The 26,686-nt window shown below is 49.6% G+C and overlaps 1 protein-coding gene and 1 long non-coding RNA gene across 10 annotated transcripts in view; one reads left to right on the top strand and one right to left on the bottom strand.

Moving 5' to 3' along the window:
* Positions 1 to 4,850: 4,850 nt before the first annotated feature.
* MPRIP (myosin phosphatase Rho interacting protein) overlaps positions 4,851 to 26,686 on the bottom strand; it is a 206,504-nt gene continuing 184,668 nt past the window's right edge. For 7 of the 9 annotated variants that reach the window (XM_059668332.1, XM_059668329.1, XM_059668330.1 and 4 more), the window contains 7 exons: positions 26,532 to 26,649; positions 25,107 to 25,266; positions 23,845 to 23,964; positions 22,937 to 23,023; positions 22,101 to 22,263; positions 15,193 to 15,278; positions 4,851 to 10,939 (listed from right to left, as the gene is read on the bottom strand). In XM_059668332.1, coding sequence (XP_059524315.1) covers positions 10,868 to 10,939; positions 15,193 to 15,278; positions 22,101 to 22,263; positions 22,937 to 23,023; positions 23,845 to 23,964; positions 25,107 to 25,266; positions 26,532 to 26,649 — 806 coding nt within the window. In that variant the 3' untranslated portion in view covers positions 4,851 to 10,867. Of the gene's footprint in view, positions 10,940 to 14,138; positions 14,201 to 15,192; positions 15,279 to 22,100; positions 22,264 to 22,936; positions 23,024 to 23,844; positions 23,965 to 25,106; positions 25,267 to 26,531; positions 26,650 to 26,686 lie in introns of all 9 variants that reach the window. The other 2 variants (XM_059668331.1, XM_059668338.1) reach the window with 1 other exon arrangement.
* On the top strand, positions 14,319 to 15,052 carry LOC132217902 (uncharacterized). Its single transcript, XR_009449034.1, has 3 exons — positions 14,319 to 14,401; positions 14,497 to 14,541; positions 14,932 to 15,052. It is a non-coding gene; the product is annotated as an uncharacterized LOC132217902 (long non-coding RNA).

Genomic DNA, 26,686 nt, shown 5'->3' with positions numbered 1-26,686 from the left:
CAGCTCTTTAGAAACTGTTGGTGAGCGTGACAGCCTTGCAGGGAGCAAGGCCTGAAGGTGTTCCTTGGGGATGTCCCCAAGTGTTTCCAAGACACCCCCACTTCCAGTCCAACTTCCAGCTCATCTGCCGGAGCTGTGTGGTTGAAGCATCCGTCTTACATAAAAACTGCTGTTTGAAATTTTAACCCTGCTATTCTGGCTTCTGTAAATGCTTGCTGGCTTAAATAATAAGGAAAATAAGACTACTCCCATTCCAGAGAGGCCATAAACCTTCCCCAGACAAAGTTATCAGTGCTGGCGCCAAGCCAAGCCTTTGGTTGAGGTCTCACAGCCCCAGCACATAGGGCTCTTTAAGAACTTGTAAAGGGGACCGGAAAAACCCCATATTTGGGAGACAAGGTAAAAAGATACAAATAGGGCAAGTTCCTCCATGTGGGGGCCCAGAATTTGAAATAGTTTTCTCTTGGCCCGCGCATAATAGTAATAAAGTGTAACTCCATCTCTCTAAGCATTGCTTGGTTCCTCCCTGGCCTTCTGTCACATGGTGGGCACCCGTGCAGCCCTCCCCTAGCTGCTGGTCTCGGAAGCATGCTGGGGTTCAGACACGGAGCACAGCTCAAGTGCATCTGTAAGGGTGTGCACAGAAAGGATGGAGCCAAGCTAATTAGACTGAGGTCTTATCCTATTTATATTGCTTATCTTGTTGTTTTCATCATCTTTCCAGTGGTGAGAAGAATTTTGGTAACAGTTAACCTTTCTGAAAAGGTCTTGCCATGAAAGAAAACTCCCTCTGAAGGCACAGGACTGAGGAAGGACAGCACTGAAATGTACCTCCAAACGAGGCTGCTTGCTTTCCACATAGATGAGGTGTTTGTACAGAATTACCGAAGCCCCTGACCTTTGGGTTGGCCGCCCCTGCTCTGGCGGGAGCCGTGTGCCCAGGGCACCAGGCCAGGCCAGGGCATGGGAGCTGACTGGCCTGTCTGGTCAGTCAGTCAGAGTTCACATCAGGGTCCATGAAAGTAAATTACCAAGTAGTTGATCTTTAGATGATTCAGGAGCTACATCAGGCCAAGTGGCTTTGCACTGTTAGCAGTTATTGGGGGGCTAGTCCAGCAATGGGCAGTCACACTGAAGAGACCCTAGAACTTTGGGTTTGCCCTCTGTCGATGGCACAGCCTGAGTGTGGACGGAAGGCTGGGAGGGGCTTGTGTACTGTGTGCTCTGAGGCTGTTCTGTGCCTACCAGGCCCTGTCATGGCTGCCCCTAGAAAAACTTGAAAAGAAGTAATTTCCCCAGGAGGCTAGGCAGTTCCTTCTTGAGGAGTCAAGGATATCTCCCCCACCCCAGAGACTCATGTTTCAGTTCAAAGTTGTCATTTAAACTGTGGGGCAGCTTAATAACTCTGATGTTGTGCAAAGAGAGTCACACATCGGCACAGTTAAGTTTAAACTATTTCAAACTTTTGCAACCCTTGTGATTTAAAAGTTGTCATGGTAGTAGATACGGCCATAGAGTCTGCCAACAGCTATCACAGCAAGAGTGTTTGAATGAACCAACACAACTACATTGTATTTTAAAACACTATATTAGTTCTATTGTTTTTTAAAGCAACTGATTATTTTTAAAATGACACTTCATTGAGATTCATATATTCTTCACTGAGATTCATAAAATGCATCCTTTTAAAGCATGCAATTCAGTGGTTTTTAGTATTTAACAGAGATGTGCAACCAAACACTTTCATCAACCCAGAAACTGCCTCATTAGTAGTCTCTCTCCATTCCCTCTGACCCAGCCCCTGGCAACCACTGGTCTGCTTCCTGTCTCTGGGTTTACCTGCTCTGGAGATTTCATAGAAACAGAACTAATAATATGTGGCACTTGGTATCTGCCTTTCTTCGCTCACCGTGTTGTAGCGTGTGTCAGTACTTCTTATAGCTGAAAATACTCAATTCTGTGGGTGTACATTTTGTTTGCCCATTCATCAGTTGGACATTTGGGTTATTCCCACCTTTTGGCTATTACAAATGATGTTATAAACATTCACATTGGTGGGACATTTCTTCATTTCTCTTGAGTGGCATTGTTGGAGCACATAACTGTTTAACCCCTTGAGGAACTGCCAGCCTGTTTTCCAAAGCAGCTGGACCATTTTACGTGCCTCCCCCCTGCACTGTGTGAGGGTTTCTTTTTCTCCGCATCCTCACCAACAAAAAGGTATCTGACTTCAATCATCACCAGCCTCTGAGGCGCTGTCTATTGTGGTTCTGACTTGCATTTTCTGATGACTAATGATAGTGAGCATCTTTTCATGTACTTACTGGTCATTTATATATTGTCTTTGGAGAAATGTCTATTCGTGTGTGTTCTCTGCCCATATTTTCACTGGGTTGCCTTTTTGTTGTTGAGTTACAAGAGTTCTTTGTATATTCTGGATACAAGTCCCTTATGGGAAATATGATTTGTAAATATTTTCTCTGATTATTTGGATAGTTTGCAGCATGTTAATTTTTTAATTTAAATTTTATACTGACACTATTACAGATGTCCCCAATTTGTGCCCCCACCCCCACCCCGCCTTGCCCACCTCCACCCAGCCCTGCTCCCCACCTTGGCCCTCACCATATTATTGTCTTGTCCAATGCTATGCATATATATGTTCTTTAGCTAATCCCTTCCCCTTCCTTTCTTTAGTCCTCCCAGCCCCTTCCCCTCTGCCATCTGTCAGTCTGTTCCATGTATGCCTCTGAGTCTGTTTTGTTCATCGGTTTATTTTGTTCATTAGATTCCATATGAGTGAGATCATGTGGTGTTTGTCTTTCCTCTCACTGGCTTATTTAGCTTAGCATAATGCTCTCCAGGTCCCTCATACTGTTCCAAAGGATAAGAGATCCTTCTTTTTGATAGCAGCATAGGATTCCATTGTGTAGATGTACCACAGCCTTTTAATCCACTTGTCTGCTGATGGGCACTTAAGCTGTTTCCAGATTTTGGCTATTGTAAATAACACTGCTATGAACATAGGGGTGCATACATTCTTTCTGATTGGTGTTTAGGGATTCTTAGCATATCTTCCCCAAAGGGGGATCACTGGGTTGAATGGGATTTCCATTTAAAAATTTTTGAGTAAACTCCATATTGTTTTTCCACAGTGGCTGCACCAGTCTGCATTCCTACCAGCAGTGCACTATGGTTCCCTGTTTCCCACATCCTTGCCAGCACTTGTTTGTTGATTTATTGATAGTAGCCATTCTGACAGGTGTGGGGTGATACCTCAGTGTAGTTTTAATTTGCATCTCTTTAATGATTAGTGACGTGTTAAGCATTTTTTCATATGTCTATTGGCCATCTGTATGTCCTCTTTGGAGAAGTGTCTATTCAAGTCCGTTGCCCATTTTTAAAAATTGGATTGTTCGTCTTCCTGGTGTTGACTTATAATAGTTCTTTACATATTTTAGAGATTAACCCCTTATCAGAGGAGTCAGTGGCAGATATGTCCTTCCATACCATGGGTTCCCTTTTTGGTGTCTTTTGCTGTGCAGAAGCTTTTTAGTTTGATGTAGTTCCATTTGTTTATTTTCCCATATATTTCCCTTGCCTTCAGACATACTGGCAAAAATATTGCTCTGAGAGATGTCTGAGATTTTACCGCCTATGTTTTCTTCTATGATTTTTATGATTTTGACTTATATTTATCTTTTACCCATTTTGAGTTTATTCTTGTGTATGGTGTAAATTGGTGATCTAGGTGCATTTTTTTGCACATACTTGTCCAATTTTCCCAATACCATTTATTGAAGAGACTGTTTTTGCTTCATTGTATGCTCTTGCCTCCTTTGTCACATATTAATTTACCATAAAAGCGTGGGTTGATTTCTAGGCTCTCTGTTCTGTTCATTGATCTGTATGCATTCTTGTGCCAGTAATAGGCTGTTTTGATTACAGTGGCTTTGTAGTATAGCTTAATATCCAGTATTGTGATCCCTGCAACATGTTATTAACTTTGATATAATTCAATTTATGTTTTTACTTTTGGTGCCATATCTAAGAAACCATTGCCCAACCCAAGGTCACAAATATTTGCTCCTATTTTTTTCCGAAACCTAAGAATCTTAGACTCTGAGCTCTTATATTTAGATCAATTTTGAGTTAATTTTTGTGTATGGTCTGACTTAGGGAGTCCAACTCTATTCTTTCACAAGTGGATAGCTAGTTGTCCCAGTACCATTTGTTGAAAAACTTACTCTTTCTCCACTGAATGTTCTTAGCAACCTTGTTGAAAATCAATTAGCCATAAATGTAAGGGCTTATTTCTGGATACTCAATTCTGTTCCACTGCCAATCCATAATCACTGTCTCAATTACTGAAACTGTAAGTTTTGAAACCCAGTAACATGAGAGCTCTTTGTTCTTTTCCATCATTGTCTTTGCTTTTTGGATCCTCTTATATTTCCATATGAATCTTAGGATCAGCTGATCAATTTCTGCAAAAGCAGCTGGGATTTTGATAGGGATTATGTTGAATCTGTAGATCAAATTAGGGAGTATTGCCATTCTAACAATAATTTTGTCTTCCAATCCATGAATATGGGACGCCTTTCCATTTAAATCTTTCTTTAATGTTTTGTAGTTTTCAGTGTACAAGTCTTACTTAAAAAAAATTTTTTTTGATATCACAAATGGAATCGCATTCTTAATTTCATAGATCACTAGTGTATAGAAATAAATTAATTTTTGGTATGAATCTTGTATCCTGAAAACTTGTTGAACATATGAAACTGGATTTTTATATGAAATCTAACTTGCGTCTGTCTCTCCATTAAACAAAACCTCATTCACAGCATGCAAAGGGTGATGCAAAAATAGTTTATTATGATATAGTTTATGTAAAGTTAGGTAGTATTTACAAAATAGAAATGACCAGCTATATCCATAGGAATCTAGCATGTCACACAAAGGAATAAATATTTTGACAAAGTAATACTTCAGTTGTAGTGAAAGTTGATCAGAAACTTTTTTTTTAAAGCCTCAAACTAAACCATAAAATTTTGAATTGTCAAAACAGAGCAGCCTCACTGACCAGGCTCTCCTCTTCCAGACCTGACAGCCTGACAGGTGCTGACCCACTCTGAGGGCGTCTGCTTCCGGGGCTGCCTCCGTCCAGGTCTCCGGTGGAGCCTCGATGTGTGTGGTCACCTGGGCCGCGTAGGCCCCTGCTCTCTTCCACATGTGACTTTTAGTCGGGCGAACATTATCATTTAGCATTAGTACAGAAATTAAACACCAGTTAAAATTACACAAGTTTGTTCTTTAAACATGTATCACCTAACTGTTGAAATAATTAGCAGTGACAGAAGTGACTGCTGTGATTTATTTCCAAACTCCTTAGCTGAAAAATTATGTACAGTTTTCACTTTGTTCGTGTATCAGCTCTCCCAGCAGTTTAGCATAGTATGTTTTTGTCTTTAGTAGCTGAATTGAGACATTTACCCTGATAGAAAAATCACTAATTATAATTATTGAGGAACCACTTAGAAACTTTACATTTTATAAATATTACTTAGGAAACCATATGAATTAATTCTTATCACTTAACCAGTTTGAATCCTAACAAAAAGTCAGTAGATATGTTGTAAATACTAAAGGTAAATCCTAAAATCCATTTTAATTGAAGTTTTGTGATATAAACATAACACAATAATTTAGTGTTCTTAATCTATTCCTAGCTTTCTATAAAATAAAACTGAAATATGTGACATAACTAGTTGTAAGGGGGGAAGAGCAAAGGGTGTGGGAACCGTGAAGGCAGCAGGCGGGCTGGTGTGTGGTGGTCCTTCACTGTGCGCTCACATCCGCCTGGCAGGGCCCCCGCAAGACTGCAACTGGAGACCAGCTGTTGTTTACCTGAGACTTCAATGTTCTCCTGCACCGGACCATCTAATTCTTAAGTATTTTATGACTAAATGTTCCCTTACCTATTTGACATAGACGTGTATTACGAAATATCAGTGTTACGGGTTTGCACCCTTCATGCAGCCCAAGAGCTGGGAAAATCCAGGGTCCCACTCGGCAGGACCCTGCACGCAGCCCTGCTGTGTGCAGAGCCTGAGGCCAGACTGTCTCCCTACAAGTCAGAAGTTACTGCATAGAAGGATCTGGTCAAGCTGGAACTACCATGCTCTTTATTCTGATTTTCCTCCAGGATTTTAAATCGCTCTACCAAGAACAAGGATTACGGAGTTTTTAATGAAAAACCATGTTTGGGTGCAGGGTTATCATTATTGTAGATACTGTATACAGCCTTTAAAACCACCTGTTCAATGACCAAAGCTTTGAGAAAGTCATTAAAAGCGAAATGTCGGGTGGGGTTCAATGCTGTCCAAAGCTGTCCTCGCTATCTTCAAGTGTGATGTTGCGTAGTTGTATACAGACATCCCTTTTTGTCACAAAAATTCCTACAGTAACTGCTGATGAGTATTTACACTGCTTGCTCTGAATAATGCACAGGTTATTTTGAAGACAAAGACAGCTGCTTTAAAACAAGGAAACTGGAGCCACAATGAGCTTAGGTCGCCACACAGTCCTGCGTGAGCACCTACAGGAGAGGGGGCTCGATGGGCCCCCCATGGGGTGGTCGTGTTGAGCTATTCTGCTTTCTGTTGAAAGACTTCAGAGGAGGTAGGCCTCTGCACTTTATAGAGAAGCAAGAATACGTGAAACTTAGGTTCTCAAAAGGGAAAAAGTTCTGCCCGGGTCTTTCCCAGAAGGCAGAACTTGATAGAAACTGACGTGTGAGTTTCCATATTGGGTTTATGTCAAGTTTCCTATGAAATAACCTTTTTATGTATAATACTACATACTTCCATCTCCTTTGTAAAACTCTGGAAATACTTAAATTCCCTTCTCCTTCCTTTGGTGATAAAGAGGTGTCACTGAACTCTGTTTTTTGAAATTGTGTCTATAAAGGGAAATGTTAAATTCTAAGGCTCCTTAGGACAACGATGAGAAAATTTTATTTTCAGGAAAAATAAATGTTGATGGGTTGCATTCTTTTCACTCTAACTGAAAACAGCTTTGAATCCCTGAAGAACTGTCTTAGACGCAGACACACCGGGAGGGAGTGGCGGAGGATGGGGTTAGCCATGAAGGCATCACGCAGGCGTCAGTGGGTAGGGAACAGAAAAGACAACCCCTACACCTCCCCCCAGTCAGGCCACAGGCCCTGCTGTAAGCTGCGAGGCTGAAGGGCCCTGGGCTGTAGGAGCCATTGTTACCAGCAATGAGGGAGAAAAGAAACCTTTCCTCCGAGGCACACTGCCTGCCGGGACACACTGGGTGCCGCAGCACCTTCCTCGCTGGGCTGGCAGCGACCCAGCACGCCTTGTCACGTGTAGCTGAGAAAAGGCCACGGGCGGCGCCCAGCCTCCAGGCGCTGCGGGGCAGGCTGGCACTGTGCCGCTCACCCTCGGGATGAGCCTAACACAGACTTGCTAAGGGGACCACCCGGCAGCAGGGACAGGAAGGACCGTGCTCCCTCTCAGGGCTCCATCTGCCTCTGTGGTTATTAGAAATGCATCTCCATGCAAAGGACTTTTCAAGCCCATTTTGTTTCCTGGCCTTATTTCTTTCAGGCAGACTGAGAGTCAACTGTGTTTTTAAAAAACTGCAGTCCCCTCTTCCTGTGTGTGGCCTGTGCGGGTCCCAGTGCCCAGATGCTGGGTCAGTGAGCGGGTGCCTAGGTCTGGACGCTGTGGCGTGACAACTTCCATGTCACCAGCCAGAGCCTGGGGCCCTTCCCGGTTCTCCCTGCCTTTCCACGTGCCGGACTCATAAGGAGGGGCTTCTGATCTTGGCTCTTGACAAACCCACATGTTCCCACCATGGCTGCCGCCTGTCACTCCAGGGCTGCCACCACTTCCTGCCACCAATTCAAACTCATTTCTGCCACGTCGGTGCACAAGCTCCATTTCGAGTGGCAGAGTGCTCTCTGCCGCCTCAGCCCCGCTGCTGCCCGGCGGCTGCAGGGCGCCCGGCGTCCCACAGGCCAGGCCTGAAGGGCCCGCCGCATGTGCTCCTGTAGTTAACGCGAGTGTTCGCACAGCTGTCTGTTACAGTCACACATTTCCCACTAACGAGCTTGTCACAGCATGTTCAAGGTGCTCACGGGTCACAGGTGAGGTGCACATGGATGGGAGAATAGTTACAGCTGAGAGGAGCGGCCCGTGGTCACAGGTGCTCACGGGTCACAGGTGAGGTGCACATGGATGGGAGAATAGTTACAGCTGAGAGGAGCGGCCCGTGGTCACAGGTGCTCACGGGTCACAGGTGAGGTGCACATGGATGGGAGAATAGTTACAGCTGAGAGGAGCGGCCCGTCGTCTCCTTTTCCTTCCTGGGAAAGTGTGGACAGTCCCACTGCTTGGTTTGTGCTGGGAGCAGAAGCCCAGAGCAGCGGGCTCCCAATCCCCCCTCCCGCTCCCACAGCCCCTGTGGGCGGCCTGCCTCCACACTGCTCCTGTCCTCAGTGGTTAGGTGGCTGAACTCTTCCTGGGGGTTGGTGCCTGCAGGGAGCACATAGAGGGCATTGTACAGCGGAGCTGGCGGCAGGGCCCAGGGACACACAGGCTGGAGTGAGGCCGCTTTGCTCCCGTCCTGCGCGCTCTCCGGCTGGAGAGCAGGACCGAGCAGCAGGAGGCTCAGACCTGGCTCGGCCTGACCGCAGTTGTCACTATGGACGGACACTCAGCGAGGCCAAGGCAGCTCGCGCTCTCTGTGGGAGGCTACAGCGGGACCAGCCTGTGTTAGAGGAGACAGCTTCTCAGCCAGCTGAGCATTCCCAGCCTGTTTCCTGGTAACCCCAGCTCGAACCAGGCCCAGGAGAGCAAGTGGGTGAGCAGGAGGGTCCCTTACAGAGGCCGCAGTGACCAGAGGTTTTCCCTGGCCTCTGCCTTTGACTCCCAAATGCTGCACTCAACACGTTTGCTTCCCAGCATTCCTGAGACCTAACCTCAGGGGACAAATGAGTGAAGTGAATGCTCGTTGGACCTGTTCAAAAGCATCACAGATTTCAGACCTCCCAACACAGACTGGAGGCAGAGGGAGCGGGACTCCATGCGTGACCTGCCCAGAACCTCGGGGCGAGTTCCCTGAAGGAAGGCCATGAAGCCACAGTGCTCAGACGGCCTGCAGAGCCAGGATGTGCGTGGAAACAGGGGTCCCCATAGTTCTGTGCACTCCAGGAATCCTGCACATGACACAGAAAGTCACAATCCTTTACAAAAACACCCTGAATCTGCGTCCCAAGGGATGTCAGTAAGTAGGATTAGGAAACAGAGCTACATTCTCTTACTTTTAAAAACATGGAACAGTAGCAAGGGAGCGACAGGTTTGGGTTAAGACTCTTAAAAGGAGAGCAGGGCAGGCTCATGCCAGCAGAGAGCTCCGAGTCTGTCGTGTGAGAAGACACACACGAGGGCTCTTCCCAGATGAGCTGGCTCACTCCTTTAATCTAGAAACTGAGCAAGATGATCTCTACAATGACCCCCAAGCCTCTGTGCACCCAGAGACCATCAGCCCAGCTCGAGCATTAAGAGAGCGAAAGCAGGCTCTTGGCCTCGGATCCCAGCCGTGAGGCAGCGCCTTGCTCCACCCCAGCGACCCACCTTGCTCCTAAGGCAGCAGTGGTCCCGCCTGGTTTTATACTCCTCATCTTAGGGCTAATGGTTTTCATGGGTCCATAATAGAAACTCCAATTTATGATCTTTTCAAGAAGTGCTGCGGACCACTAGGGGTCCGGGAGGTTCGAAAGGTTGGCGACCGCTGCTGTAGAGTGTTTTGTGGTAGTTAAAAAGGTCTTACTCAGCTTGCTAAAAAAACAGAACTATTAGTATAGGTTTACTTTAGGTTTTCTAAATGCTAAAAGGGAACTCTTCAGACCTTAGATTAATTAAATTAGAGTTAAGAACACAAAACAGGCAATTTCCATCTGATTTTGACATCCTCTGCACTTTCTTCCTGACTTAACAGAGGGGTCTTCTCTTAGCCTTTTCCAAAGCCATCTGAGGTTTCTTTTCAGAGGGAATTCATCATTATTTGCAATTGCAGTCTGAAACCCCAGGCCACAGGTCCACAAGCTAACTAGTTATGGAAAGACAGGGTGACTGGTGACCAAGGAAAGAGTGAGCGTAGGAAGGAATGAGAGGGTGGGGTTTTGTGCCAGATTTAATAAAAAACAGACAAAACCAGGAAAAGCTGTTCCGACATCTTCAAGGTTGTGAAAAGTTTACCACAAACACACGGGTGTGGTTCTAGCTAGCTGCATCCGTGGGACGGATACCAAATGCTGGCCTCCTCCCAAGCTCACAGGTGGAGCCAAGGCCACACACCGCACCCGGCTGCCCAGCTCCTGCAGGCCAGCGACCCAGCCAAACCACAGCCCAGTGCTGTCCCCCACAAGCGACCAGCGTGCGGCAGAGCGGGCCGCGCGCAGTGTGCTCAGCTCACGAGGCAGAGCTAGCTTATCTATCGGCTGCCGGGCCTTAATACTGACATGAGGGAGGGAGGGGGCCACAGTGGGAAGGGATTCCAACACAGAGCCAGCTGGAGCAGACGGCCCTCTCCACCCCTCGGCTTACTGTAAATCACCATGGAAACAAGCGTGGGTAAAGACAACAGGAAGGTCCATCAACACAGCAGGGAACAGCGTGAACAACCCATAAACCTGTCTCTCATGCATCCATACCCACAGTCAACAATGACAATAATAACAATAATAATAAAAAGTAAAGGTACAGACGGAAAGTAGCATTCGGGTTGTGCAGCCACAAGCTGGGAAGGGTATGTGTTCAAATTGAACGGGACACAGTCAATCTTTCTTCAAGTCCCTGGATTCAAAGAGCTTCAGGCGTTCCTGCACCGTCAGGCCTTCCTTCAGACTCTGGGTGGAGAGCAGGAGAAAACAGTTAAACTCAGCCCCCGTGCTGGGTGCCAGCCGCAGCACAGGCAGGGGTGGGGTGGGGAGGTCCTCAGAGATTAGTGGGGCATGCTAAGGAGAGCCCGTCTCCTGTGAGATGTGTTATCTGGATGAGAAAGGAAAAAAAATCAGAAAAACAAGTCCATGAGCATAGAAGATGAATTCTGAGCTTAGGGCTCTTGAGAGAAGCAGCGATCAGACCGATTCAGCCAGGAAAAGATTGTGCCAAGAACTAGAAAACCACCCGTCTACACCCTTCTCCGGACCGTCTACGTCCTTCTCCCGACCGTGAACCTGCCGTCTACCAAGGCCTCGTGCGGGACGACCAGAGCCTCTGGAGCACCACGGTGGAGCGCGGCTCCTTGCCCTCCCTGAGGGGAACCCTGCTGCATTTACTATTGAGGGATCGGGGGGCATGTCAACATAGCTACTAAGATTCTCAGATGTGAAACCAATACCCTTCTTGTGGGACCCTGGGAAAGTGTCTATCTGTGGGGCCTGATGTGAGTGACACTACTCTTGGAGGCTTTCCCCAAAGATTTAATTTCTGGATGAGGAAAGGGATGGAGTTCTAGCCCCGGCGAGATGGGCTGGGCTCCTCAGCTGCCGTCTGATCTGGCCGCAAACCTCATCAGGCCCAGAGCTGCGTTTCCCAGCTCCCTGGCTGGAGGTGACAAAGCCCAGGCCTCACAAGACAGGAGCCCGGGTGGCCCGGTGCAGGTGCAGGGGAGCGCACCAGCTTCAGCCAGAACCGGGGCGGGTCCTGGGGCCTGGAGAGTCCAGCCTGAAGCTTCAGAGGGGTGTGGTGAGAATCTGGGGACCCAGCTTCCTCCAGAGTTCGAGGGAGTGAGTGGGCCCTGCTGTCCCCTCAGTTTCGCCCAGAACAGCTCTGCATGCTGCTACCCTGTGGAGCTGTGTGTGTGTAAATGAGTGATTTTCTTTTAAGTGCTGACCTTTCTGCAACTCACTGTCCAGACGGGCCTCTGCGTGAGCAGTGGTGAGGGTCCTGAAGCGGCCCCTGAGCAGGGCAGAGGGCGAGGACCGACCACATCCCACCCCACCCGGGCTTCCTGCTCTCAGGCTCTTCTCCCGTCAGGAGCTGCTGTGTGCAGAGCTGGTCTCAGGGCGGCGCTGTGCTGGCCACACAGCTCTGCCCCAGCTGGGACCTCCCCATGAGGCAACAGCGCACTGCCACTCCTCAGACCCAGGGGCAGCCCCTGCTGTGCTAGGGACAGGAAGGCAGGGAGCAGTAGCATGATGGGCAGCCTGAGGCTACAGCAGGCCCAAGGCCACACACCGTGTACACTCCAGGTGTTAAAGGTACATCTCCAACCCCAGAGGAAGGCCCTCGGGTGCTGGCTCCCTTGGGGCTCATTCTCCCATAGAGCCAGTCCTTCGCGGGATACTTCCATGACCCCACACTGACACCACCAGACGGTCTCCAAGAGGTCCCCTGGGGAAGGCGCTTTCTAGCTGCAATCCCAGAAAAGCTGGCTGTTCTTAAGCAACAAGCTTGCTTTGACTTTTTGGTGCTGAGATGTCACACTTCTGTGTGAGGGACAACAGAAACAGCATGAATGAAAGACATAAATCCATACACGTCAGATCCCGTATCAGAAGCACCAGTGACAGATGCAGTTTCTAGACGACGTCATCCCATGGAGGTAGGGTGTCTGCAGGTGCAGCGGCGGGAACCGTGGGAGAGGAGCAGCACGCCCTCGTGCCTGGGACCACGGGAGTCCTCGAGGACACCCCACGGCCCCTCCCTCCTCTTGGGCAGCAGGACTGCCTTCACACAAGGGCCTGCTTCCTATTCTGAAAACACGGCCAAGCCCCCTGTGGGCTCAGACGGGCTCTGGGAGCCCGAACAGCTAGCTCCTGGCCAGCCTCACAGGTTCCCAGTGTGCCCTGCTGCAAAGGCCTCGTGGACAAAGGCCTTGTCAGTGATTTTCTGGCCTTTTGTCCAGAGCCCAGGGGTTCCCCCCACCCCACCCACCCTGCCAGGTGGGCACACGCAGCACGCTTCCCCAGAAGGGCCTGGCAGAAGCTTCTTGTTGCCCATTATTGACAGGCTCAGGGAACCTAGCAGCTGCAGTTAAGCCTCAAATGAGTAGAATCTTCAGTGAGAAAACCATAAACCAAGAACAAGTTTTCCTTTTGCTAAAAAATATTTTTCATGTTTAAATAAAAAAGCCCAAACTAAGTTTTCAATTAAACCTAAACTGCATTTGGTCCCAAGTGGCTCATGACTGTAGAAGAATAAACAAAAGCAAACTGCGTCTAACAGACGTGGGTTTTCCAAAGCTCTTCCTAGGAGCAGCCTCTTCCCCAGCCTGGGTGGGGCCTCTCAGCCAGCAAAGGCGCTGGCTCCAGGGCGGGGGGCCTGAGGCCACACCAGTGTCCCCGTGAACCCGGCCCCGACCAGGTCTTCCTGCTGCCCGTGCCCTCCTCACCAGGGAGTAAGAGGTTACACCAGCCAAGACACTGAGCACTCCAGACTAGAGCGAGGGATGTGCCCTCCTGTGAAGACCGGGGTGCCCAGGCTGGGTCCCCTGTCCTGGTCATCGCTAAGCAGACTACTATGTCTCCTGCCTCCCCACCTCCCTGTATGGCACTGTATTTACCGGGACCCGGGGAAAAGCTTTTCCTTTGCTAGAAAGTGTGCTGGTAGAGCACCCCAGGAACACGTGGTCCTCCTGCTCTACTGAGCTGGGTCCCTGTTCCACCTGAGATCAGCTCCCCCCGCACACCCCACAGGCCGTCTCGGCCTGGCCGTACGCCAGAGGGGGCTCTGCAGCATGGGGAGACTGTGTGGCAGTGGCTTCTGGGCAAGAGGGTTCTCCAGAGAGTGTGGAGTGCAGGGCATTCAGCATGCATGCTGACCGGGCGCGAGCCCCCCACGGTATTGGCTCTGTGGGCCGCTCGCCACGCTGGGAGGGGAGCTCCCCAGTGCCGGGGTCAATTCTCTTAGGAGGTTATAGTGCCAGTGAACTCCCAGAACAGGTCAGAGACATGCCCCTGGGACTGTGTCTGTGCTCGCTGCGGCAGCAGGAATAATAAAGGCACAGGGAACAAGGAGCTTGCTATGGAGGTGTGAGCGTGCATGCAGGCAGCGCCCTCGGCAGGCGGCGGGTGGGTGGATGCTGAGAGGTGGTTTACCTACATGACAAGGGACCTGGAAGCGGGCTCGTTTCAGTTATCCCATGAGACCTGCTCAATTACGGACTGTCAGAGGAAAGAGCAAACAGTAAGACACACTCAATAAATCCCGAATGCAACATGCTCAACTCCCACCCCTGCCCGCCCTGCCCTGGAGAGGCGCACGGGGCAGGGAATGGATGCTGGGGATTTGCACTGTGAGGCTGAGGGGAGGGTGCAGGCAGCTTCCTTTCTCAAAGGCAGGCAGCGTCAGCACTAAACTAGGGTGTGCAACAAACTGCAGACAGGAGGGGCCGCACCAGGAGGGGACAGGAGGGGACAGGTGGGGACAGGAGGGGACAGGTGGGGACAGGTGGGGACAGGTGGGGACAGGAGGGGCCGCACCAGGAGGGGACAGGTGGGGACAGGTGGGGACAGGTGGGGACAGGAGGGGACAGGAGGGGACAGGTGGGGACAGGTGGGGACAGGAGGGGACAGGTGGGGACAGGTGGGGACAGGTGGGGACAGGAGGGGACAGGTGGGGACAGGAGGGGACAGGTGGGGACAGGTGGGGACAGGTGGGGACAGGAGGGGACAGGTGGGGACAGGTGGGGACAGGTGGGGACAGGTGGGGACAGGAGGGGACAGGTGGGGATAGGTGGGGACAGGTGGGGACAGGAGGGGACAGGTGGGGACAGGTGGGGACAGGAGGGGACAGGAGGGGACAGGTGGGGACAGGAGGGGACAGGTGGGGACAGGTGGGGACAGGTGGGGACAGGTGGGGACAGGAGGGGACAGGTGGGGACAGGTGGGGACAGGTGGAATCTGGCCCTGGAGGTCCAAGGTGGGATTTACTCCACCCCAGGCCCTTTGACGGTCACGGGAGGAGTTGGTCCCACTGCTGCACAAAGGACCCCTGAAGCCCGAAGCCACCAGAACTGGCCCAGCAAGGGCCATCGTGGGGGCGAGGCACGTTCTGGGACCTGGGGACCCCTGCTGCTGCCTGCTGTGGGCTCGGACTCCTGCTCCTCTTCCCAGCATCTTGAGCCCCACACACCCGGGCTGGCTCCCAGACTCACCTTGGACCTGATGTTTCTGAGTTGCCGACTGACAGAGGATCTGTCCTTTTTCAAGAAGTCAGGGTTGCTTTTAGATTTCATTATATCTGAAGGAACAAGTAGACCCATTACTTTGTTTTCTAGAGCCCTCTGGAACCAGACTAGAAATTAAAAAATTTCCCAGGCTGAGTCCTAGCCGGTCTGGCTCAGTGGATAGAGCATTGGCCTGCAAACTGAAGGGTCCTGGGTTCGATTCCAGTCAAGGGCACGTACCTCGGTTGCAGGCTCCTCCCTGGCCCTGCTCCAGGCCCATGCAGGAGGCAACCAGTTGATGTGTTTCTTTCACATCAGTGTTTCTGTTTTTCTCTCTCTCTTCCACTCTCTCTAAAATGGAAAAATATCGAGTGAGGATTTAAAAAATTTTTTCCCCCCCAGCGTGGGTCTGACTGCAGGCGAAGCCATGCTATGTGGGGTGGGCTGGGCACACCGCACTCTGGAGCCCCTGACCCAAGGAGCAGACCAACAGTCCCCATTAGTCATTTATCCCACCTTTCTTCTGAGATCCCAGGACCAACTCCTTCTCATAAGCCACTCCTCCAGGACAACCACCACTGGCAGTCTGGTGCGCAGTTCTTTAGGGTTCTTAAAAATGATGACTTAAGCCCTGGCCAGTGTTGCTCAGAGGTTAGCCCACACTCAGAAGAGTCACAGGTTTGATTCCTGGTCAACGGCGTGTACCTGGGTTGCGGGTTCGATCCTGGCCCTTGTTGGGTTACATGCAGGAGGCAACCAATTGATGTGTTTCTCTCTCTTTCCCTCCCCACTTCTCCTCCCTTCTACTCTCTCTCTAAAAAAAGAAAAAGATATCCTTGGGTGAAGATTAACAACAAAAAATAAATAAAATGACTACTTAAAACAGATATACATTGGGTCATACCATATGTCTTGTGTGTATTTTTCTTTTCTTTTTTTAAATTTTTTTTTTATTGATTTTTTACAGAGAGGAGGGGAGAGGGATAGACAGTTACAAACATCAATGAGAGAGAAACATCGATCAGCTGCCTCCTGCACACCCCCTACCGGGGATGTGCCTGCAACCGAGGTACATGCCCCTAATTGGAATTGAATCCGGGACCTTTCACTCTGCAGATCGACGCTCTATCCACTGAGCCAAACTGGCCAGGGCTTGTGTGTATTTTTCTTAAAAATATATTTATTGATCTCTGTCCATGCCAAAACAAAAGATTTGCCTGATCTTTTTATCTCTTAACTTTGGTTGATGTACATTATTGCATGTTTGGGTGTTCAACCCGGCAGACATTATGTAATTTATGACGTGACCAGCTCAATAAATCTAGCACCCATCTGTCACCATGCATAATTATGGCAATATTATTGACTCTTCTCTATACTATACGTTACATCCGTGACTATCCTGTAACTACCAATTTGTACTTCTTAATCCCGTCCCTTTTCACCCACTCCCAAACCCCCTCTCCCAACTGGCAACCATCAAAATGGTCTCTGTATCTATGAGTCTGTTTCTGTTAAGTTTATTCATTCATTTATTTATTTTTTAGATTCCACATATAAGTGAAATCATATGGAATTTGACTTTCTCTGTCTGACTTATTTCATTCAGCATAATACCCTCTAGGTCCATCTGTGTTGATGCAGATGGCAAGATTCCATTCTTTTTCATGGCTGAGTCATATTGCACTGTATGTTGGCACTACCTCTTTATCTGCTCATCCACTGAGGGACACTGAGGTTGCTTCCGTGGCTTGGCTACTGTAAATAATGCTGCAATAGACATCTGAATGCATGTCTTTTCGAGTTAGTGTTTTGTATTTCTTCAGATAAATACCCAGAAGTGGACTTGCTGGGTCCTTCTTTGTCTCCTGTTACAGCCTTTGTTTTAAAGTCTATTATGTCTGGTATAAGTATTGCTACCACAGCTTTTTTCTTTTCGTTTCCATTTTCATGAAATAGCTTTTCTATACCTTTATTTTCAGTTTGTATGTGTGTCATTCAATCTGAAGTTTCTTGTAGACAGAATATGTAAGGGTCTTGTTTTGTTATCCATTCAGTCACTGTATGTCTTTTGATTTAATCAAGTTGTACTTAAATTATTGATAGGTATGTATTTATTGCCATTTTATTACTCACACTTTTATGTTTTTTTTTCTTCTTAAAGAAGACCCTTTAACATTTCTTGTAACACTGGTTTGGTGGTGATGAACTCCTTTACCTTTTTCTTGCCTAGGAAGCTCTTTATCTGTCCCTCAATTCCAAATGAAATGAGAGCTTTGCTGGGTAGAGTAATCTTGGTTGTAGCTTCTTGCTTTTCATCACTTTGAATATTTCTTGCCTCTCCCTTCTGGCCTGGAAAGTTGCTGTTGAGAAATCAGCTGACAGTTGTATGGGCGCTCCCTTGAAAGTAACTGACTCTCTTGCTGCTTCTAGGATTCTCTTTGTCTTTAACAAATGGCATTTTAATGATGGGTGTGTCTTGATGTGGGCCCCTCTGGAGTCATCTTGTTGGGGCCTCTCTGTGCCTCCTGGACCTGTATGTGTGTTTCCTTCACCAGGCAGGGGAAGCTTTCTGTCCTTTTTTCCAGCAGGTTTTCCATTCTGTGTGCTCTTGCTCTCGCTCCCACTCTGGCGCCCATGACATGATGTATGCTTGACATTGTCCCAGAGGTTGCTTACACTATCCTAATTTTTTTGGATTCCTTTTTCTTTTTGATGTTCTGATTGGGCTGTGAGGACTGGCTGGGACAGAGGAGTTGCTGTGCAGGGGCCAACTCCACAGAGCGAGACTTGCTGCAGCAGGGTTCTGGTGCCTAATGAGTCCTCTCCTTGAGTGTGTTGCCTGTGGAGATGGTAGGGTGTTGCTACGGTGTGGTCTTAAGAGAACTACCAGCTGCACTGGCTCTGGGGCCTCCTGGGACATGCAGGTCAAGATCAGCTGTCACCTGTGCACTGCCGGGGCCACTTGGCATGAGCTGTAGAGTGATGTGCAGAGAGCTACTGCTTGTGCTGGGCTTGGAGGTGCCTGGAGAGACCACGCTGCACAGCCAGGCCAGCTGTTGCTAGTACCATGCATGGGGCCACTTAGCAAGAGGTTTGGGACACGGTGAGGCCAGATACTGCTGTTTGGTGTTGGTGAACTTTTGAGACTCTGTAGTAAAGTCTGCATCATGAGCCAAAACAGGCCGTTTCTATGGAAAAGCTACTGGGAACAGCTAGGGTGGACTTGCAGATGGGGTGGGGTAGGGTCTCAGGGAATCACCGGGGGAGGGGAACCGCCAGATCGAGGAAACTCAGATATGGTGCAAGCCTGCCGGCTCTGTGGAGGGAGGCCTGAGCTAAGGAACAATGGCCTCGGCCAGCAGTTCTGTGTGGAACAAAGCTGTCCCTCCAACTCTAGCCCCAAAGCCAAACAATTCAGGTCCTTCCCATATGTCCTGGCACCGTTCGAGCTGCTGCCCGAGCAATGGAGTTCAGAGTGAGTGAGTTTGAGTAAGTCTGTTTGGGCCCTTTAAGAATACTCGGGACTTTAGCAGCCTCCATCTCACTCAGCCACCATCTCCACTGGTTTTCTCGGCTGGAAGTTATGAGGCTTCTCTTTCTAGCTCGGGAACCCTGGGTTGGAGAGCCTGGAGGGGCTGGGACCCCTCACTCCTCAGGGGCACCTGCAAAACTGAGATATCCCTCCGATACAGAACCGCCACCAGTGGGTGTGGGTCCTCCCAGTCTCAATGCGGCGTCCTTCTATCTCTATTCACAGGGCTTCTGTGCGGTTAGACTGCAGGCGGTTCTGTAGTTCAGCTGTGTTTGATATGGGTGTGGGAGGGCATCTGCAGTCACCTACCCCACCATCCTTACCAGAGGCCCCTTTGCCTGACCTCCTTTAAGAACTGCATTGCATTCCACTGTGTCGTGAGGTCATGGCTGGAAGAGCCTGTTTGAGCACGAGAGGACTGTCCGGGGAGTCAGGGTCTGCTCCTGTACACAGTGCTAGACATCTTGCTGGCACATGCCATGCACTTGTTTTTTCCAGAAGTTAAATTGGTAGGTCACCAAATGCACATATTCTCCCCTAGTTCTAAGTCCTCTTCGCTGTCTCCTGGCTACCTGGGGCTCCCCTGAGCAGCAGACACTGCTACCATTTCTTCACCTACCCAGAGTCAGCCTATAGTTTGATTTTAAATTTTGCTACATATTGCTTCACTGCCTTCCAGAAAGTGCTACCTTATCCTTCCAGCAGCAATGCAAGCGACTTCTCTCCACCCATCCATCAATACTGTCGCTATTTTGAATGCTTGGTAGACGAGAGGAAAAAGTTAAATTTAGTGAGCTAGGACATCTTTTCAGCAGGGAGCACCCTCCTTGGCTCCTCCTCCCATGGCCTTCTGCAGATTTTATGGTAAAACTCCAAGATCAAGCAATTAGGGGGAGCCTCTTCCACCAAACTGTTGAGTTCGTTAGGAAAATGGAAAACACACCATGTCATTACAATAAAAATAAATGCCATGTGGCTGTCCCTCAGAGCAGTCAGCACAATGCCTGCCACCAGCGCACCTACAGGCACCGGCCATATCCACGGACCAGCACCCCTCTGGCTGCACCCCGTTGCAAGGAAATATAAGTCTAAAATCAGAAAAATGGGGAAAAACCAAGATGGCGGCATAGGTAAACACCGGAGTTTGCTGCCTCGAACAACCACTTCAAAAATATAACTAAAAGACGGAACGGACATCATCCAGAACCACAGGAAGGCTGGCTGAGTGGAAGTTCTACAACTAGGAGGAAAGAGAAAAATATACCGAGACTCAGAGGAGGCGCAGTGCAGAAGTAAAATACTAAGGTGCGGAGTGCATGTGGAGTGGGCTGGCGGCTGAGGGCGCGGTTGTCGTTTTCAATCGGGAGGGAGTCTCAGGCTCTGAGCTCCAGTTCTGGGTGAGTCTCTAGGGACCCAGACTCATATGGGAGAAGCGGGACTGTCTGGCATCGCTCAGAACCCTAGGGCAGCTTTCTCTCAGTGGGGCTTGCAGCGATTACTGGGACACTGAGAAGCAGAGCCTCTGAGGGCAAGACCGAGAGCAGCCATAGTTGCTAACCCCGCCCTGTTGATCCCGTGAGACCCGCCCTGCCCAAGCCCTGCAGGGAGACTTTTGCTGGATAGCCTCAGGCAAAGGCTAGATTAGCACCTCCCTAGAGATCCAGGAGCCAGGAAGCCCAGAGGTCAGAGTGGGACCATCCAGTTTGCAGCTCCGTGGAACCATAAAAGACACACTCAGGGGGCAGACTCAGTGAGCACCAAAGCCCCATCGAAGCAAGTCTAGCCCCAGGAGGGTGTCTCCAGCACAGAAGTTCTCCCACTGCAGACACAGCTGATTCTCACAGCCAATTGGCCTGGAGGTCAATTCCTCTCAGTGATAACTACAACAATCAAGGCTTAACTACAACAAGACTGTGCCCAAAGCCCACAAGGGGGTGCACCAAGAGTGTCTACCTCAGGTAATTGGGACACTTAGCACAGAAAGGCACTCTATCGACACAGCGAAGCATAACAAATGCCGAGACAAAGAAACAGGACACAAACGACAGAATGGGAGGAAAGCAAACTGTTGGATATAGAGTTCAAAACCACACTTTTAAGGTCTTTAAAGAACTGTCTAGAAACCGCCGATAAATTTAATAAGGCCCTCGAAAAGACTGGTGAGACCGCCGATAAATGTAGTGAGATCTTCAAGAAGACTGGTGAAACTCTCGATGTTGTGATAAAGAAACAACTAGAAATTAAGCATACACTGACTGAAATAACGAATATTATACAGACTCCCAACAGCAGACCAGAGGATCGCAAGAATCAAGTCAAAGATTTGAAATACGAAGAAGCAAAAAACACCCAACCAGAAAAGCAAAATGAAAAAAGAATCCAAAAATACGAAGATAGTGTAAGGAGCCTCTGGGACAGCTTCAAGCGTACCAACATCCAAATATTGGGGTGCCAGAAGATGAGAGAGAGCAAGATATTGAAAACCTATTTGAAGCAATAATGACAGAAAACTTCCCCTACCTGGTGAAAGAAATAGACTTACAAGTCCAGGAAGCACAGAGAACCCCAAACAAAAGGAATCCAAAGAGGACCACACCAAGACACATCATCATTAAAATGCCAAGAGCAAAAGACAAAGAGAGAATCTTAAAAGCAGCAAGAGACAGAAACTCAGTTACCTACAAGGGAATACCCATACGACTGTCAGCTGATTTCTCAACAGAAACTTTGCAGGCCAGAAGGGAGTGGCAAGAAATATTCAAAGTGATGAATACCAAGAACCTACAACCAAGACTACTTTATCCAGCAAAGCTATCATTCAGAATTGAAGGTCAGATAAAGAGCTTCACAGAAAAGAAAAAGCTAAAGGAGTTCACCACCACCAAACCAGGATTATATGAAATGCTGAAAGGTATCCTTTAAGAAGAGGAAGAAGAAGAAAAAGGTAAAGATACAAATTATGAACAACAAATACACACCTATCAACAAGTGAATCTAAAAATCAAGTGAATAAATAATCTGATGAACAGAATGAACTGGTGATTGTAATAGAATCAGGGGCATAGAAAGGGAATGGACTGACTATTCTTGGGGGGTGGGAAAGGGATGTGGGGGTGAGGGAAGAGACTGGACAATAATCGTGCACCTATGGATGAGGACAGTGGGTGGGGAGTGAGGGTGGAGGGTGGGGTGGGAACAAAGAGTAACTAATGTAATAATCTGAACAATAAAGATTTAATTAAAAAAATAAAATAAAATCAGAAAAATGAAAACCAATTCTCTGCTTTGACTTAAGACCCAGCAACTCTATGAACAAAGCCCCCAAGTGACCGCGTCACAACCCAGAGCAGGAAGAGCTCACCATATCCTGCCACAGGGGTGCTCTCGGGGGACTTGTCACCCAGTGCTTCCGTGGCTGTTTTCAGCTGCTCTTTCAACCTGCTGATGTCACAGTCGGCCTTTGCCCGCACGATGCTGAGCTCCTTGTAGATGTCCTTGTACTTGTCACTGGCATACTTCTTGTCCTTGAGAAGAAAAGGACAGACCAACGGTGGTGACAACCATGCCAGGAGGTCTGTCTCGCTGGGGCTGGAACACTTCTGGGGACTGACTGAGGAATGTCACTGGCAGAGGAGGAGGCAGGTTGGCAGGTGGGCCCTGCCTGGTCTTCCAAAGGCAGAAACTAGACACAAACTAAAATAGGCAGGGCCGAGACTCACTCTGAACACAGCACAGGATCGCCGGGGCTGCTGTAGGTGCAGGCAGGGTGCAGGCTGCAACCTAACCCCCAAGGACCACCCTATGACGTCAGCCTGGAACCCCCTCTGTCTTAGATTCCCTCAGGGATCCTGGCATCTCATCTGATTCCAAGAATGCCCTGGAGGGGACGGCAGCTGGCCGCACTCTCACTTCCCAGGATGACATCTCTCTCGGGTCTCACTGTCCCACAATGCACAAAGAAGGCAGGGAGAACAAGGACACAGCAAGACCGGGGGGCGCCTCATTTTTACGGTGCCTGCATGAAGCCTGGTTTTTCAGAGAACTGGAGTATCAGACCACATTCCTCATGAAAATAAAATCTACTCTAGAACAGCCTAAGATACTTGCTGAGCATAGGGACCTCTGCGAGACACGTGTCCCTACACCTCCCCCACCAGCCCATTCTGCAGACCCAACCCTGCGGCGGTGTGCCCATACCCGCAATGCTGTTTGTAGCTCATCCTTGAGAGAGCTGATCTCCTGTTTTAGGTACTGTATTTCTGATTCCTTGACTCGCAATAAAACCTAGAATGAGAGGGCAATTAGGGACTGACATTCAGGAGCAAGAAAGAGAAAAGACTGAAAGTTCAGCAGAGAACTCCCCTCCACACACTGAGGAGTAGGTCATTTTTTTCTCATTCTCACCAATTTGCAATTGAAAATGCCAGCAAATAAAATTGAAACACTGATAACATACAGAAATAGTAAGAAAAGAATTGCTGCAACTCCTAGACCTGGGCCCCCTCTTCCTCAGCCCGGGGGGCCACTGCAGTTTCCTGGGACCAAGCCTGCGAGGGTCCGTGAAGGGGTCCTGCTGGAACCTTGTTGAATGCACTCTGCCTCTTCCACATCATTTAGTGGGAGATATTTTCATGATGAAATTTTAATTGAATGGGAAGAAATCTAAGTGCTTTCATAAAAGGATGTCTTATACATAAAAATCAATCATTCTAGCTTAAGATGAACCTACCTGATCCTGAATAATAGTTTTACAGAGTCTCAAGCAGCTACAGTGTCCACATAGTTATTAAATGTTTCATTTCAGGTGGTCACTGTTTGAGGTGTGGCAGAAACAGAGGGAGGAGGGTAGTTGAGTGTGGATGGGGTTAAAGGCCCCCTGGTCTCTCCAGGGGTCCCCCCCCTCCCCTGGGTCCCATGCTGCCTGGAAGCTAACTGTTTTCTCCTGCTGTCCTGGATGATTTGGATCTTTCCATGTTCTGTCCCTCTTGCTGCCTCCAGGATTCAGCCTGGAATGATTCTGTAAGCTATGGGCCACTCCTTGGTCCCCTCTTGGGGCTTCTGCAGTACAGAGCTGGGCAAAGAGGGGGCCTGGCTCTGAGCAGTACCTCTAACTCATAGGCATCCTTGCCCTGCGTGAGAGGCAAGCCAGCAGCCTCCCCACCAGCGTCCCCTGTCAGCAGTGTCCGTAACCGGGCGATCTCCGCAGCCAGGCGGTTGTTCAGCTCCTGGGGGATAGCAACAACAAAACAGGGACGCTCAGCAGGTTCTTGGGGGCTGCAGTCACACAACACAACCAAGAGAGGTTCTTCCTCACAACACCAGGCAGCATGGGCAGTGCCTGTGCACATGACCGCATGTCAGGCTACGTGCAGTGTCACAGCCTGCAGTTCCCGGCCCGTAGAGCTGTGAGTGTGGGCTCGGTAGTGTTTTAGAGCCGTGCAGCTGGACTTCATTGTCCCGAGCCCTGGTATCACTGTAAGGAGTGCTCGTCTGTTTCACAGCTGGTCCCATTGAGTTTCTACAAGATTAGGTCCTCCTGCTCACTTCCTGTACCTTCTTTCAATCTTAGGACACTGCAGTGACTAGGCGGAACCAGCCCAGTCGGAGTGCCCTCACCCGGTGGCCACGGGCCTGTGGAGGTCTTGAGCCTGAGCCAGGCCAACACATGGCTGCTCAGTGCCTGGGGCAGCGGTTCTCAACCTTCCTCATGCCGGGGCCCTTTAATACAGTTCCTCATGTTGTGGTGACCCCCAACCATAAAATTATTTTCGTTGCTACTTCATAACTGTAATTTTGCTACTGTTATGAATCGTAATGTAAATATCTGATATGCAGGATGTATTTTCATTGTTCGCAACCCACAGGTTGAGAACCGCTGGCCTGGGGAGATGAGTGGTGAGTCAGGAGGATGGAGCCCCAGTTTGGAACTCACAGAGCTTTTGTCACACTTAACCCACCTCAAGCCTGTCCATTAGCCAGGATTTTAAATGTACCCCAATTTTATGAGAAGCAGGCAAATTTTGAAAATACTCTGACAAAAATAAATGTGAGCAGTGTATGGTCTTGACTGGGAGACATTTAAACACAAGTCTGAGCCTTGGGGATGGGAGACCCAGACGGTGCGATAACCCTGCCAGGCCCTGCCCAGTGACGACGAAGCAGAAATTCAGAGACGCTCAGGAGGAGAACCTGAGCCACGGGAGGCGAGCCAGCAGCCCCGCACCAGTACACTGTGAGCAGAGTTCCAATGTGAGCAGCAGTTCCTGCAGCGGCTGGTACAGCTCCCCGCCTGCAGTGAGCGTCCCCCCACATGCTGGAGAGGCCTGGCTCCCAGCTCGAACCTGGGCTCCCTTGGCTGTGGGCTCACCTGGTTATGGGCATTGAGCTCCTGGTTCTCGCGCTGGCACTGCCGCAGGGCCTGCCGCTCGGCCTCCAGCGCCTGGGCCAGGTGGGCGTTCTCCAGGCACTTCTGCGAGTACTGCTCCGAGAGCACCTCCAGCTCCCGCTGCACTGACTGCAGCTCCTCCCTGCGGAGAGGCACCCTCACTCCTCTGCCCTCCCCCAGGCCCAGGCCCAGGCCCCACAAGGGTCCGGGTCCCCACTGTGAAGCTTGAGGGATGACGAGACAACAGAAAAACTGTTGAGCAACAGAGAACCGCCCTACGCATTTTTGTTGTCTCAAAAAGTTTGTACCCAGCTAAGTAAGAGAAAACTTAAAAAGTACTTCAGGTTCATAAAAATCTATTCTGTGTCCTTCTCTGGTCTTCTTTCAAATAACTCAATAGCCCACAGACAACACTTCTCTTGTGAAGGCAGGAGAAAGCTCATTTACTCATGTCCTACTTCTGAGAGAAGTCAGGCTTGTAATTGGTTTTCAGCAGTAACTTTTGAGGCAATCTGTGCCTAATAACCCAGTACCAGGCTCTCTTGACCCATAAAAACCAAAGCCTGGCAGTGTTATTCCCATCACTGTGGACTCCTTGGGAAGGGCTCCATCTCCCACTGGTGGCACAAGGAGGAGCCTCAGGGCAAGTCGCCCAGCCCTGCGGACCTGTCACCTCTCTAGCCCAGACGAGTATGACCGCAGTCCACAGGGTGCCACCCCTCAGCCCAGCCTGACTGCCCTGGGCCCTCTCTGGCCTGAGCAGGAGCCTGGAAGAGGCAGGGACCCTGATTCTTTTACATCACAAAGATCCTGGCAAAGGCTAGCTCTGCAGGGCTCTCGCAGCAACCAATTCAAGGCTCCAAGTGGCGTGAGCTCTACGAGGGGAAAAATCAGAGCAGCTACGCTGCTGCAGGCCCTCCAGTCTCTTGCGTAGGCAAAGGAAGCCGGCCACATGCTTCTCTGAAATGTAGGAGCATGGCCACCTCCCCATGCACAGCATGAAGCATCAGGCACAGGCCCTAGACCAGATTCCTCCCCCGTCGCTGCTCAGGCAGCAGCAGCTGATGGAGAGAATAAATCCTGGACAGCCTGAGATCAGTCCTGAAAAGTGCCTAGTAGTTATACAATCTCCTTTTTACACCTTATTCTTTAGTAATTAGTTTCTGTGTTTGCTTTTTAGTGACAAGACACCTACGGGGGCCACAAGAGCCAGTGGCTTGCTGAGCCTCACTGGCACTTAGCCCAGCCCCTCTGGAGAATAGGCTCTGAGCTGCCCTCAGTGCCAGGGCCTCCACCAATGCCACCTCAGGCCCTGTATCCATGTGGCTTCCACAAACACACCGGAAGGGCACCGATTCCCACCTGAAGGGCTCTCCCCACCCTCCCAAGGGCAGGAAGCCGACTTACAGATACTGCCGCCGCAGGGCCTCGATGTCTGAGTTGATGCTGCTGATCTGGGACCGCTGGCTCTTCTCCAACTCACGCTCCATCTCCTCCCGGTGGGCATTCTTCATGGCTTCGATAGCTGCAGGCAAGGGCACAGGCGTCAGCACTAAGGCTGG

Source organism: Myotis daubentonii, chromosome 16, assembly GCF_963259705.1.
Source record: "Myotis daubentonii chromosome 16, mMyoDau2.1, whole genome shotgun sequence".
NCBI classification, from domain to species: domain Eukaryota; kingdom Metazoa; phylum Chordata; class Mammalia; order Chiroptera; family Vespertilionidae; genus Myotis; species Myotis daubentonii.
The sequence above is the reverse complement of the archived record's forward strand: the minus strand, read 5'-3'. Positions and strand labels throughout refer to the sequence as shown.